General features: G+C 34.7%; 2 protein-coding genes and 1 non-coding gene across 7 annotated transcripts in view; 1 reads left to right on the forward strand and 2 right to left on the reverse strand.

Annotated features, from left to right (window-relative positions):
• The window catches only part of LOC144840072 (corticotropin-releasing factor receptor 1-like), a 347,896-nt gene that overhangs the window by 180,511 nt on the left and 153,778 nt on the right, over positions 1-13,607 (forward strand). The gene's annotated exons all lie outside the window — the stretch shown is intronic.
• On the reverse strand, positions 421-6,850 carry LOC144840969 (uncharacterized). The gene is made up of 4 exons (XM_078697081.1): positions 6,625-6,850; positions 2,050-3,419; positions 1,779-1,875; positions 421-1,355 (listed from the first exon to the last, which is right to left on the reverse strand). The coding sequence occupies exons 1-4, from the start codon at positions 6,848-6,850 to the stop codon at positions 421-423; spliced, it is 2,628 nt and encodes an 875-aa protein (XP_078553207.1).
• Trnav-aac (transfer RNA valine (anticodon AAC)) lies at positions 9,672-9,744 on the reverse strand. Its single transcript has one exon. It is a non-coding gene; the product is annotated as a tRNA-Val (tRNA).

The following is a 13,607-nucleotide window of genomic DNA, read 5'->3' on the forward strand; positions in this document are numbered from 1 at the left end:
ACATCAATAGAAGACACCAAGAGGAGACGACAGCAAGAGATATCTAGAACTTCGATCTGGTCGGTATCTTCAGAGAAAAAGAATTGGAAAATGTTTCAAGGGGTTACTTATAGCAGTAGACATAAAGTGGGATGATAATTTACCCAACAACAAAGTAGAAACAGCAACAATAACAACAACGGCAGCAGTAGCGACAGCAACAGGAACAGCAACAACAGCAACGGCAGAGGTAGCGACAGCAACGGGAACAGCAACAACAGCTGCAGCAGTAGCGACAGCAACGGGAACAGCAACAACAGCAGCAACGGCAGCAGTAGCGACAGCAACGGGAACAGCAACAACAATAACTGCAACAACAAATCAACAACAGCACCAACAGCGCTTTTCCACATTAGCATTTTTTAAAGTTAACATACATGATCATGGTCCCTTATTTTTAGTTGATGCTGGACTCTGTTTATGTTGCCATGGATACAATGGCAATGACTCCACCATGCAATTAAACTCTTGAAAGCGTGGTGTCATATCAACAGGGTAACCTTCTGCAAACATCTGTGCTAACGATGTAATGAAATTCAGATTATCATTGGCAGTGTTACTTACATCACGTGGTGTTTTAAGAGAATGAGTGATAAAGTAAATCGTTGGTTCTATCGATTTCGAAGCTATAGTTTCTTTAATAACTGGTGACAACGTTGGATGAGCTCCTATTTCTAAAAAACCATTGTAACCACTATTGAGTACGTCATCTATTGCGTCTTTTAAACGCACCATCTGGCGAATATTACTCCACCAGTAAGCAGGGTCATGTGCTTCTTGTTGAGTAATATAACGGTTTGTTACAGTTGACATCATTGGAGTAACAGATGTTCCGTTAGTTGAATATGTTTGATTCTGAAGGAAACTAGTATTTCTAAGAAATTCTTCTTTCAAAACGTCTTGATGACGACTGTGAAATGGACTATTAACATTTAGTAATTTTGTCACTATGCCCTCTTTTTTTAATTGGGATGAAAATTCAATAAGTAACTCTGTTTTTCCAGACAATACAATCTGCTTAGGGCTGTTTATTGCTCCTATGTCTATCTCTATTGGAGTACATTCTAGCTTTCTTTTGACAACTTCCACGTCATGAAGTACTGCCATCATCGTTCCTGAGGCACTTATTTTACGTAGGATATTTCCTCGTTTAAAAATTAGTTTGACTGCTGTTTCCATAGTGAAAAGTCCAGCTGCGTAGGCTGCTGCCACCTCACCTACACTCTGACCGATTATGGCACTCGGCCTTACTCCATAATGCTTGTACAGTTCGACTAATCCAATCTGAACGCTACAAATACAGACTTGAGAAATTTCTGTTTAAAGCAATTAACAATTGAAATATAATTATATATTAAGGTAAAATACACATATTATTAATCGGTTGCATAAGTTTACTACAGTATATTTTTCTAATTGTTATATATACAATGTATAACGTTATAATTATAAGCTTGATTATACCAGACGCTAAAATAAAAGGAATAAAAACATTCAGAAATGATCTTTTTAATAATATTATTTAAAACGAGGCGAAGCCGAGTGGAAATAATATGACATGCACCCTACATAGATATATAACAAAACTATAGAATTGTGTCAACAAAGAACAAAATATTCAGCCATTCCACGTCTTGTTAACAATAATTATTCAAACTAATATAAACTAATCTAAAGCAAATCACTCAAATGACAAGAGTCTACTTAGGAGTATATTATAGAATAACAAACATGTTTACCTGTATCACCTTTGATTCTGTTTTTATCAGTTTCTACTGTTAACATATCAATAAGCGACCATTTTCCACCAGTCTTCTCTAAAAAACCATCTATCTTCTATAAAATAATTATATTATCTTATTAATATTGAAGTAGGTAAAAAATATATATTATTGTGAATTGTTTTATTCATTGTATCGGTGATAATTAATTATAATTTTGAATATATGATTTCAACCACCAACCTCTAGGTTGCTATGTATATTCCATTAATATCTGAAAACTAATTACCTTTATAACTTTTTTGAAGATAGGTTGTGTATTGATTAATTCTCTCGCCATGCCCCACCACTGAGTACCACTGCCAGAGAAAACAAAAACTGTTCGGTTAACAGACTTGTCATCTTTTGCTTTGCCTTCAATTATAGCATCTGAGCTTTCTCCGACTAATTTCTTTTGAAGTAAGCTCACAAACTCATAATTCGACTTTGCTACAAAAACTGCTCTCTCTTTGTGAATAGTAATTCTCAAATTTGCCGTGTATAACATATTTTTAAAAGACTCTAATCCTGTTAAATTTGATAAAAAGTCTTTCCAGTCGATACATCTTTGACGAAGAGTTTCTAGTGAATGAGCCGAGATCATCAACATGTTATATGATTCAAACGACAATGGTTCGATTTGATGAACGTGCTGTACTTTAGGCACAGGTGCAGCTTCAAACACACGTGTGTTAGCACCATTAACTTCAAATGAGCTACAGCCTGCAAAGAGCGTCGAAGCAACCGGCCAAGAGATGTTAGTTGCAGGAACTCTTAGTTTCAAATCTTGAAATTGTATATTTGGATTATGTTTGAAATGCACAATGCCAGGAATTTCTCGGTGATGTAATAACAATGCTATCATGATAACTCCTCCTATTCCAGCAACGCCTTCGACTTCTGAACGTTGTTTACCCATGGATTTAGCAATGGCATTTTCTTCAGTCTTGTCCCCTAGTTTAGTTTCAGTGACAGAAGCTTCGATGTATGCGATATCACTAAAGTCAACATTTACCGCTTTGTTTACTTTGTGTGCGAGATCAATTTGGGCATCATGTCTATGATTTGCAATAGCTGGTGCTCCATCATAATTTGTGATAGCATCACCTTGAATCACTGCATAAATTCGATCTTTGTCTGCTTTTGCTTGTCTTAGTGACTTTAGAATTATCATACCATCACTTCGGTTGTTGTCATCCGCTGTCGACTCAGGAGAAAGCAATTCAGTTTGATAGAAACTAAGTGTAACTGTAGGATTATTATTGATATTTACGCCACCGGAAATTGCTGTGTCACAGTCCCCTTTTCTTAGAGCATCACAAGCAATTTGTACAGCATATAATGACGACGAACTGGCGGTGTCGATTGAAAAACGTGGTCCTCTTAAATCCAACTCATACGAAACTCTGTTAGAGATCATGTACGAGTTGGTTCCTGGATATGTGTATTGACTGATAAAAGGTAACCCAGTCAACGTATAATACTCATTATCCGTCACCCAAATATACACACCAGTGTTGGAGCCACGAAGTTTCGATGCAGGAATACCAGCATCTTCAATCGATTCCCAGACAACCTCAAGAATATTTCGCATTTGTGAATCAATGTGTTGAACTCCACCTAGAACAACAATACATTTAAATAGTTAAGTTGTAGTGGAATGAACAATAAGGCCCAGACCAACCATTTTGATTATATGACAACTAAATCTTAACTACCCAATAAAGTACCTAATGTATTAAATATATTAAAACGCATATTAATTGATTTCCAACATCAAAATTGACACAGATACATAAGGTATTAGTGGAATCAGAACTCCACGAAGTTCGACCAGATGTCAATTTGCTGTTATATATGTACAAATAAGCGAGAAATATGTTAAAGTATTTCCAGAGGAGACACATTCCACTTTGGCCACAGACTGTTAGTCGCGGATATAGTTGTAAATGGTTTAAATAAGCAAAAGGAAGTAAAAGAAATTCATAAAATTAATACAAGCTCACTTGAAATCAAGAAAATAAAAATGAGTACATAAATAAACAAAAAGGTAACCTACATAAAATATATGGGGGATTTCAAGAAAACTTTAGCAAAATGTGTTAAAGAAACAGCAGATAGGAACAATAAGAAAAGCTACACGCGTAGGCCTATAGTGGACAGAAAAGTCAAAGAAGAAAAGAGAAAACTACGAAAATATACGAATATGGTTCAAATGGACCAGAACTGGATTTTCGATTTTGTTCATTTTAGAATGATGTTTTGTGGGCTATTAGGTGTTACTAAAAGGTATATTGTTACAAAATATAAATTCGCCCTTTTGGGGTAAGCCCCGTTTGAAAATCCGAAAATGTCGCGAGTCACTTCCTATTCCTATCCCTCCAATGGAAAATTTTTGAAATCTATGAAGTATTTTCTAAAAAATTCTTGTGTTTTTGCAGAAACGTATATTTAGAATGTTTTTAAGATAAAATTATTACCGTTTAAACGGTTATTCATCGAGTAAATTTCTGTCAATAACGACATAGCCTGGCAACGTTGTCCGTGATATGTACAATGATGCGTACCCATATTTGTCCGTTCGTGTGTATTTTGTGTAGGGCTATCGTTCGTTTTATAATTCTAAAATGTGTTTCAGTTTTTAGTATAATAATAATAATAATAAATAACATTTATAAAGCGCAAGAGACAAAGGTTTCAAAGCGCTGTGTTTTCCAAGATATGTGCAAGTAGTAGCGTGTGATTATGCTTCTCTGAAGAGATGAGTTTTGAGTTTAGTTTTAAATGTGATTACAGATTTTGATGAGCGTATTTCGAGGGGTAGAGTGTTCCAGAGTTTTGGGGCTGCGACAGCGAAAGCACGATCACCGTAAAACCGAGTTCTGGAACGGGGTCCAGGTTTGAGAAGAAGTCTGCAGGATGAACGAAGCGAAGAGTTGGTTGACGGAGTAATGATGTCACATATGTAGGCTGGAGCACATCCGTTGATGGCCTTATATGTCAGCAACAGGATTTTAAAACGAATGCGCTGAACTACAGGCAACCAGTGTAAGTCACGAAAAACGGGAGAAATATGTTCATGTCGTTTAGTGCCAGTGATAAGTCTTGCGGCGGAATTTTGGATTCGTTGAAGAGGAGACAGATAAGAAGTTGGTAGGCCGTACAGAAGCGAGTTATGACAGTCAAGACGAGATATAGTAGAAACAAATTAGTAATACAAGAATTTGATTCATATTTTACTTTTGCTTGACAATGAGCAGCAAGTTGATGTCCCTATGGCTGCGCATGAAATGGGACCTAGTAAAGGTTGGTTTGGGAGGTAGGCCTTCTAAATTGGGGTTTTAGAACAAACAAAAGTATATTTGAGGTCACTATATTTCAAAAGCATTTGACATTGAATATATATTAGTATTAGTGTCAACGCTTCGCTTACCTTTCCAGACCGTTGAATATTCACTGACTATCGCGCGGCCTACCAACGCTCTCTCGTGTATAGTGTAAGTGACGTCGTGAATATGCTCCCGACGGCCGTTGAAATAAAATATTGTAATGCCGGGAGTATGTATCGCTAATTTACCAAGGTATTTTCAAATTTTGTTTTTCATTTTGTTTTTATTATTTGTATGGGCTTGTGTTAATTTGATACATTTAAGTAACATGTGTGGATTTCTTGAAAAAATCGAACATACATTTCAAGTTCATTTTTAAAAATGGTAGGCCTACTCAAGAAACTAGAGAAAACTAGCTGGGAGAGAAGTTGATAAAAGAAAAATACAGCAAAAACTGAAACCAGCTAAGAGAGGACTTACAAAATAATAACAAAAAGCTGTTGTATAATCTTGCAAAATACAGAAAAGAAAAAACAAAACTACTATACACAACATACCGGATCAAAGTGGAACGGTCTTAGTATCAGTAGAAAGCATCACTAACCGATGGACTAAATATTTCAATACGGTACTTTATTAAATGTAAAGCCAGATGAGATAATCAAAGAAGAAGGAAGTACTGTAAAAGAGGAAGGTGTATAAGATAACCACTGAGGAATTAGAAGAAAATAAAAAATGGAAAAAACTCCAGGGGAAGATGAAATTGCTATAAAGCTAATCAAATATGGGGCTGAGGAGATCTTTATACATGTTCTAGGATTAATAAACAATTGTTGGGGTAAGGGTGAAATAAAAGAAGATTGGGAAAACTTTAATTATCCACAAAATAAAGGAAAGGGAGATTCCGATAATTGTGGAAATTAGAGGGGGATATCAATGATAAAGCATAGGCCTACAGCTACTAAGCTATTATGAAAGAAACATGGTTACAGAAAGAACATGTCTACCACTCAACTGATATCCTGGTGGAAAAGTCATGTGAATTCAACAAACCTGCTTATTTTGCCATCATCGATTTAAGCAAAAGATTTAGATTCCATACCCATGGAAAAGCTATGGACATGTCTGCAATAATTAGGAAATTGGTATCACCGGGCAATTAGGAAGAGCTTAAAAGGCATGTAGAGTCCATGCCTGTAAGATTAGGAGGCGTTTTGAAAACAAGAAATGGTTCTATGTAGAAACTGGGTACAACGGGGAAGTGTACGAACACAAGTCTCATCATGGCCTATGCAGACGACATCTCATACTACACAGCCAAAAGAGAAGATCTTGAGAGAGGAATAGTGAAAGCTAAACTGTCGCTTTTAAAATTTCTTAAATAATAAGTGTTCCAGAGTGTCTAGTTGTGACACAGTTAATGAATATTAAACATTAACGAATGGTTCTTCTTTTAATTTATCACCACTCTCTGTTGTATAGGCCTTACAGTTTACCTTTCCTATTGTTCCCATTGCAAAATAGACTAGATTTGTCAAATCGCTCAGTAGAATGAGATGCTGTACAGTCTTTCATCTCCGTCAAAATCCTCCACATTTCTCGTGGTCCTGCCACATCTTCGCCGTATCTGCATCCAATGCCTACAATGGCAATCTTGTCATTGTCGTCAAAAAGATCCACATTTAAGGGCCATGATGAGGACTGGTCATTAGTTAGACTCATGATTAAGCTCTTCTTTTCAAAGTTAAAATAACGATTTCCTTTATATAAATATGATACTATGCATTAGTTGTTCCTTTGAATCCATTACTGAAAGGAAATGCTGAAAAAAAAGAAAAAAACTCATACAGTTGTACTGTGTATTGACTGTTTTCTCTCAAAAAGCAGATAATGGTTCGTTATGCTGACCATTACTTTCTCTAATATAGATACGTACCAGTATACATAACTCGCAAGCAACAGACCGTGAAACATTGTATTCAGCGGATGATAAACGTATTGTCACGACTGTCTCTACTTACTACTTGGTAATACAAGGGGTGTTAGAAGCTGATAAAAGTAATGCTGACCTTCGTAATTCACAACAAAATGCTGTGTAAAATGCTTCTCAAATGAAAATAAAAAAAACCTTAAAGCTTAATTTGATTGTATTGTAATAACTCCCAATATATTTTTGATCAGGCAATTTACAATAGTTGAGTAGTGATGGATTACGGTAGTTACAGTGTCGTTTTGTATTAAACGTAACGTCCTATTTATTTGAAAGAAGTAGTTTTTTATACTCTGCTGTGACTCTGCTACTCAATTAGCGTACATCAATATTATTGCACAGCACAGTTTGAGTAGTTCTGATAAAAAGGTAGGGTGAACATTTTAAAACTGATCATTATGATCAACATCATGTCTTTTGAAATATATACATGTCTTGATAAAATTATTATATTTTAATTTTATTTTAAAATGTTTATTATAATAATAATTATCTTTTTATCAACTTCTCGATATTTTTCACCCCCAACATTTTTGTAAAAATATACCATGTTTAAATTTACCAAGGATTGATATTTTTGATAGCTTTAAATAACAGTCTTTTTCGTTTTTACTATTTCAATTATTGCATGTAAACTAGAGGTAGATTTTGTTTCTTATTCTCTACTCCCTATTCGGTAAAGTTCTTCAATCTAACAATTATTGTTGGATTGCCTTTGTCTGATAACATAATGTTAGGAAATTGTTTAGTAACCGTCAGAACAATCTGATCCAGTCCCAGAGTCATGTTTGTAATCTGACTTAACAAAACGTGCCAAAGTGGTTTACGGAACTTAACTTTAAATTTTAAATCTTTTAATTTGTACACAATGCACTTGACTTTGGACAGGATTTAAATCCTGCTGATAAGTTTTATAATCCGTTGAAGTTGGATTGCAGTTATTATACAAGTACAAAAACTATTAGTTTTTTAGATATTCTGTAATTTCACCGCACGTTAAGCTAATTTGCATATCATGTGGTTAAGTGACAGGGGTGTGATGCTCAAAGGTTGATCTCCTCATCATAATGTGACCATTTAATAAAGAAAAATCTCTGCAATTTGTTTCACTCAAAATTCTAGATTGCCTAGCCTACTGTATATGCAAAGATTTTAATATAGATCGGTAAGGCGCGCGAGTTCAGCGTCCTGTTGTTTGAATGCCTTGGCATAACATATTATATTAATTTTCAACTTTATTTATTCAAAAATAAGCGAAGAAGAATGGAAATCTGTACCATGGGAAACTTTAATAGAGCCCGGAGGCATGCGAGCTGGTAGCATCATACATACTATCACAACTGTCGCTGAGATACGGCAACAATATAGGTTTATATCGTGATGATAGTGATCGTGTAAGCTGTATTTAAAGAATAGCCTCGGAAGATTGAATCAATCAAGAAAGACATATGCAAGGTATTTAGTGCAAATGGTTTGAATTTGATCATAGAAACTAATAGTAAAGTAATGACTTACCTTGATATAACGCTAGACTTGAGAGCAGGTACTTTTATGCCTTTCAAATAATTCGCCATTCTATGTGCACCGCGATAGCAATCACTGATCGCGCCTTCAATGATCCAGAACATTCCATTAGCTATAAACAAACTGTGTCGAATGTTTAATCTGATGATGAATTACTACAGCTATAGCACCATACCAAGAAGCACTTACACAGAACGGATACATTCATGAGTTAAACTTTAACTAAGATACACCAAACAAACAACAACGCGCAAACGGAATATGATTTGGTTCAATACACCAAAGCAAAACGTAACCACAGATATTAGTGTCACAAGTGGGTATTTTGTGTAAAACGAAATAAAAAAGAATGTAGACAGTAAGATTGCGGTTTCAATTCATTATTTTTCAATACACCCAATCGAATATATGAAATGACATTTCATTAGTGTATGTATTCATTAATCTTCCATGTCTTAGACAACAGTAGTTTGCTTAGGCTGCCTGGCCTTTCTTCCACCTTCTTTGTCTCTAGAGTTGTATAGATATGTTTTGACAGCCGCAATTGCTTCCTCATTTTGGGTTTTTTCGAACTGCTCCTGTAAAAAATAGGACAAATCAAATTGTGTTAAAGATTTCAGACAAATAAACAAGCACGAATGTGCGATACTCGGGGTACAGCAAAAGAAGCTGTAATGACGTCATAAGACCGGATGTAACGTCACATACACATCAAATACGGCTATGCGGTACCATCTTCGAGACGTGATATGGCTGCATCCGGTTTGAAATTTAAAAATTCGGCTATGTAGCTTTGAGGACATGTCCCTGTAGTATATTCATGCCAAATTCCCAGCTAGCTCAATACTACAACGAATAAGTGAGGAGTAGTACTTTATAAATCGCACTTTTTGCTCAATAGTGTCTGGATGGAAGAAGAAGAGGAAAAGATGAGAGAGTCCTAGACTCAGGTACCCCGAGTAATAAAACGAGATATACTCTATATCATATTACGTATACAGTATATTTCACCATAAAGTTTAAGAAAAATGGTCTCGCCAGGGCTCGAACCGGGGACCTTCTGCGTGTTAAGCAGACTTGATAACCACTACACTACGAAACCTCTTACACCAAAAATGTGGGTTACACAACGTTTTTTAATCCATTTAAATTACAAATAAATATGGTAATAAGCACAAAGCAAGATAAACATGTGTAAAAGTGATAATTACCGATTACACAAAATAAATATTTTAAAAAATAATAAAAATAGGATATACTGTATATCATATTGCGTATACAGTACTTTTCACTATAAAGTTTTAAAAAAAATAGGTTTCGCCCGGGCTCAAACCGGGGACCTTCTGCGAGTTAAGCAGACGTGATAACCACTACGCCAAGAAGCCGCATATAACTACATAACGCTGTCGTGTGTGTCACACATTGTGGCTTCTTAATTAAACAAATTAATTAACAAAAAAGCACGAATGTGCGATACTCGGGGTGCAGCAAAAGAAGCTGTAATGACGTCATATGACGGGATGTGACGTCACATACACATCAATAACCTCTACCAAATACAGCTATACGGTACCATCTTTGAGACGTGATATGGCTGCATCCGGTTTGAAATTTAAAAATATGGCTCTATAGCTTTAAGGACATGTCTCTGTAGTATATTCATGCCAAATCCCAGCTCAATATTACAACGAATAAGAGAGGAGTAGTACTTTATAAATCGCACTTTTTACTCAATAGTGTCCAGATGGACGAGGAGAAGATGAGCTAGTCCTAGACTCGGGTACCCCGAGTAAAAATATTAATTGACTGTACCACATTGTTCGACACAGTGTTATGAATATTTACGTGTGAATAGTTTTTGTGTCCTGGTTACTGTAATCTGATGAATGTTTCAATAACATGTTGGCCTAAAACCGGGTAAAATTTTAATGTTTTTCTCTAAACCTATACCTATTATCACTTTCATTATATTTAATTTTCGAAACTCCTTCTTTCCTTTGCACCAGTCCAATTAAACTGTCTTACCACAGCTGGCTTGATTAGACAGTCCAGAATGCATTTTGTTGCCGAATTACAATCCTTTCCCCCAATGAGCGCTAGTTTTACGATCTGAAAACATTAAATGTAAAATAATTAATACATTGAAGATTGTTTTAATTGATTGTACAATATGCAAAATCATGAACTCTGTTATAATTAATACAATCTTCAGTGACGTAGTCATATTCAGGGTTAAATCGATGGTGATGCTTACCATATATGAATTTAAAATAAAAGTAGTCATTAATTGTATAAAACACAATAGCATTACAACATTAATGATGAATTATAGCCAGGACTTAAATTAGAACTATAAAAATAAACCTGGCTAGCGACGAGGGCGTATCCCCAAACTTCGGTTTGGGTTTAGCTTTGCAAGTGTTTTTGTTTCACCGACGTACTGTTTGCCACAAATATTACAGTATGAGATAAATGACGTTTTTGGTTAGACAATTAATTGATTGTCTTATCCGAAAAATGCGGCCAGTTTGGTTACTCTTACATTTTTTTTTTTTTATCTTTTGTGGTTAACTACCACCTTTATTTATTCAATGTTACATAAACAACAATTACAGAATCTCATATATATTTACACTATTTTCTGCAAATCTTTTGTTATGTTATCTATTACAAAATATATTGCATGTTTAATAAAAAAGTTTTTATGAAACGTTTGTTAACTTATTTATTACAATGTGTGTATCTTTCAGTTTATATATTTGTATTTGATTTGCTCTTTATATGGGAAATGCTTATCAAGTGGTGTAGTATACCAGGCCACTGTCACAAGAAATGACACTAACAAAGTTCAAACATATGTTGGACTGACAGAAAATACTAAGTGTAGATACAATGGGCATACAAGCTCATTCCGTAATGAAAAGTGTGAAAATAGTACAGCGCTTAGCCAACATGTTTGGAAACTTAAAGATGACAACATTATGCCTAAATATAATATTAAATGGCGAGTATTAGCCAAATGTAAGCCTTATTCCAATATAAGTAAACACTGAAATCTATGTCTACAAGAGAAATATTTCATTATATATAAGCCTGATATTTGCTCTCTTAATCAAAGAAACGAATTATTTAGCACATCCAGACATAGAAGAAAATTCTTATTGAGATATCAAGGTTACTAATTAAAGGCACCTATTGATAAATATAACGGTCGAATATACAACTATTGTTCTGTTGCTTGCATATATTAACTATAAGCAGTCTATTCCTGATCATTGTACTTCTAATTACTTTACTCAGAGCCTAACACTTGAAGATTGAGGAGGTATTTTATCTCTCTCATGAAACAGTCTGTAGTGTTAATAAATATGTTGAATTATTAACCTGAGTCTTGATTTTTCATTTATATTTGTATATATATATTTAATATCAATACATTCACACGTATATATATAGAAATACATACCATATATATCAAACATATATATACATACACACATATATACCCATACAATATATACACATATGCATAAAATTAACATTAAAACCAAGAACGATAAAAAATATACACAAATATAATACATTAGACCTATATACACGGGCATAAAAAACCTATAAAAACTGTCAAGTAATAAAATGGAAATGTATATACACAAATTAAAATTTGTCAGTAGAATCAACCAATGAACAAGTTTTGCAAGATTTGCCGCAAAGGTGACTGCCCAAATTTTGGCTGTCATGAGAGTTAATTTCAAATTTGGATCTGACTAATATATCACGAAGGTTGGGAGGTCTACAATACTGCATTTATATACTAATATTATCAGTGGCCATAAAAGTACTGTTCTTTACAAAATACACTTACCATTTGTTTACACAGTGGTTTGTCCAGTAACGCTTCCAGCTCAAACAACGCCTCCAAAGATACTATTGGTAAGTCAACAGGCAGCTCATCTAGATCAGTAGAATCAGATTCTTTGACGCCCTTCTCTGTTATTATAGATGTGGTATATTTCACCTTACGATTAATATCTTTATTTTTGTTAGCATCTTAACCACAGTTCTTTCAAACCCTAAAGAAAATTATGACAAATGTCATGAATGGAATTTATAGGATGAAAGCCAACTAACCAACAAGACTGTTACCCACTCATTGTAATTTTGATAGAGTTGAATATATTGATATTCATGTCATTGAGAAACAAAAGGAAAACTATTTTCAATAAATGAATGGTTTAACATACCCTTGCTTGAAGTTCCAGATATGATAGTCAGCCTGGAAGATGTCGTCGGACTCTACTCTATATTTTCTTCAGTCAAATAATCTGAGAAACTGAAAAAGATATTTTTAAATACTTAATGTGATCGACTTTATAAACAAGTGTGACAATTTTGGCTGTCGGAATACCTTTTTAAAAATATATCTTACCTTTCGTTTTGCTGAGAATCGTCATCTCCTTCATTGTCCGTCAAATTTCCAATGATCATACTCCGATGTACTGTTGGAGGTTCAGGCAACGTCAACAAGCTTGCTTAAAGGCCAACAGGAACTAACGGATCATCGTTATCAATCATAACGCCGAAAGAATTGATGCCCTGGAAGTGAAACAGTCAGTAATGAATACTTTCAAGTCTTCCACCGAAACTTCTATTACCGAATTGAAAATGAATCTACAAAGCATGCAGTGAGCGGTTTTCCCATAGAAACAATATACGTATAGTGGGTATTAAAGCCCACGATACAGAGATTTGCTGAACATTTCATTAGCTCATATTTTAAGCCAACTACTCCTATCAGGATCGAACGAGCTCACCGTGACGGGAGAGGTTTTGAAAACAAATAACCACATATTTTAGTTAGATTTCTCTCTTATGTCGACAAAGTAGACATTATGAAACGTAAAAATGCAGTACTCAAGGGCGAGGAATATATCATCGACGACTTAACTCGTATAGACCGAATGG

This window comes from Antedon bifida, chromosome 4, assembly GCF_963402885.1.
Source record: "Antedon bifida chromosome 4, ecAntBifi1.1, whole genome shotgun sequence".
NCBI classification, from domain to species: Eukaryota; Metazoa; Echinodermata; class Crinoidea; order Comatulida; family Antedonidae; genus Antedon; species Antedon bifida.

Bases quoted from the DNA above. Each gene is read 5' to 3' on its own strand.
- LOC144840969 (XM_078697081.1), bottom strand. From the start codon at position 6,850: ATGAGTCTAACTAATGACCAGTCCTCATCATGGCCCTTAAATGTGGAT. The intron at 3,420-6,624 runs GTAAACTGTAAG...TTGTTGTTCTAG, and splicing joins CAATGGGAACAATAGGAAAG to GTGGAGTTCAACACATTGAT. The intron at 1,356-1,778 runs GTAAACATGTTT...TGCTTTAAACAG, and splicing joins CAGAATCAAAGGTGATACAG to AAATTTCTCAAGTCTGTATT.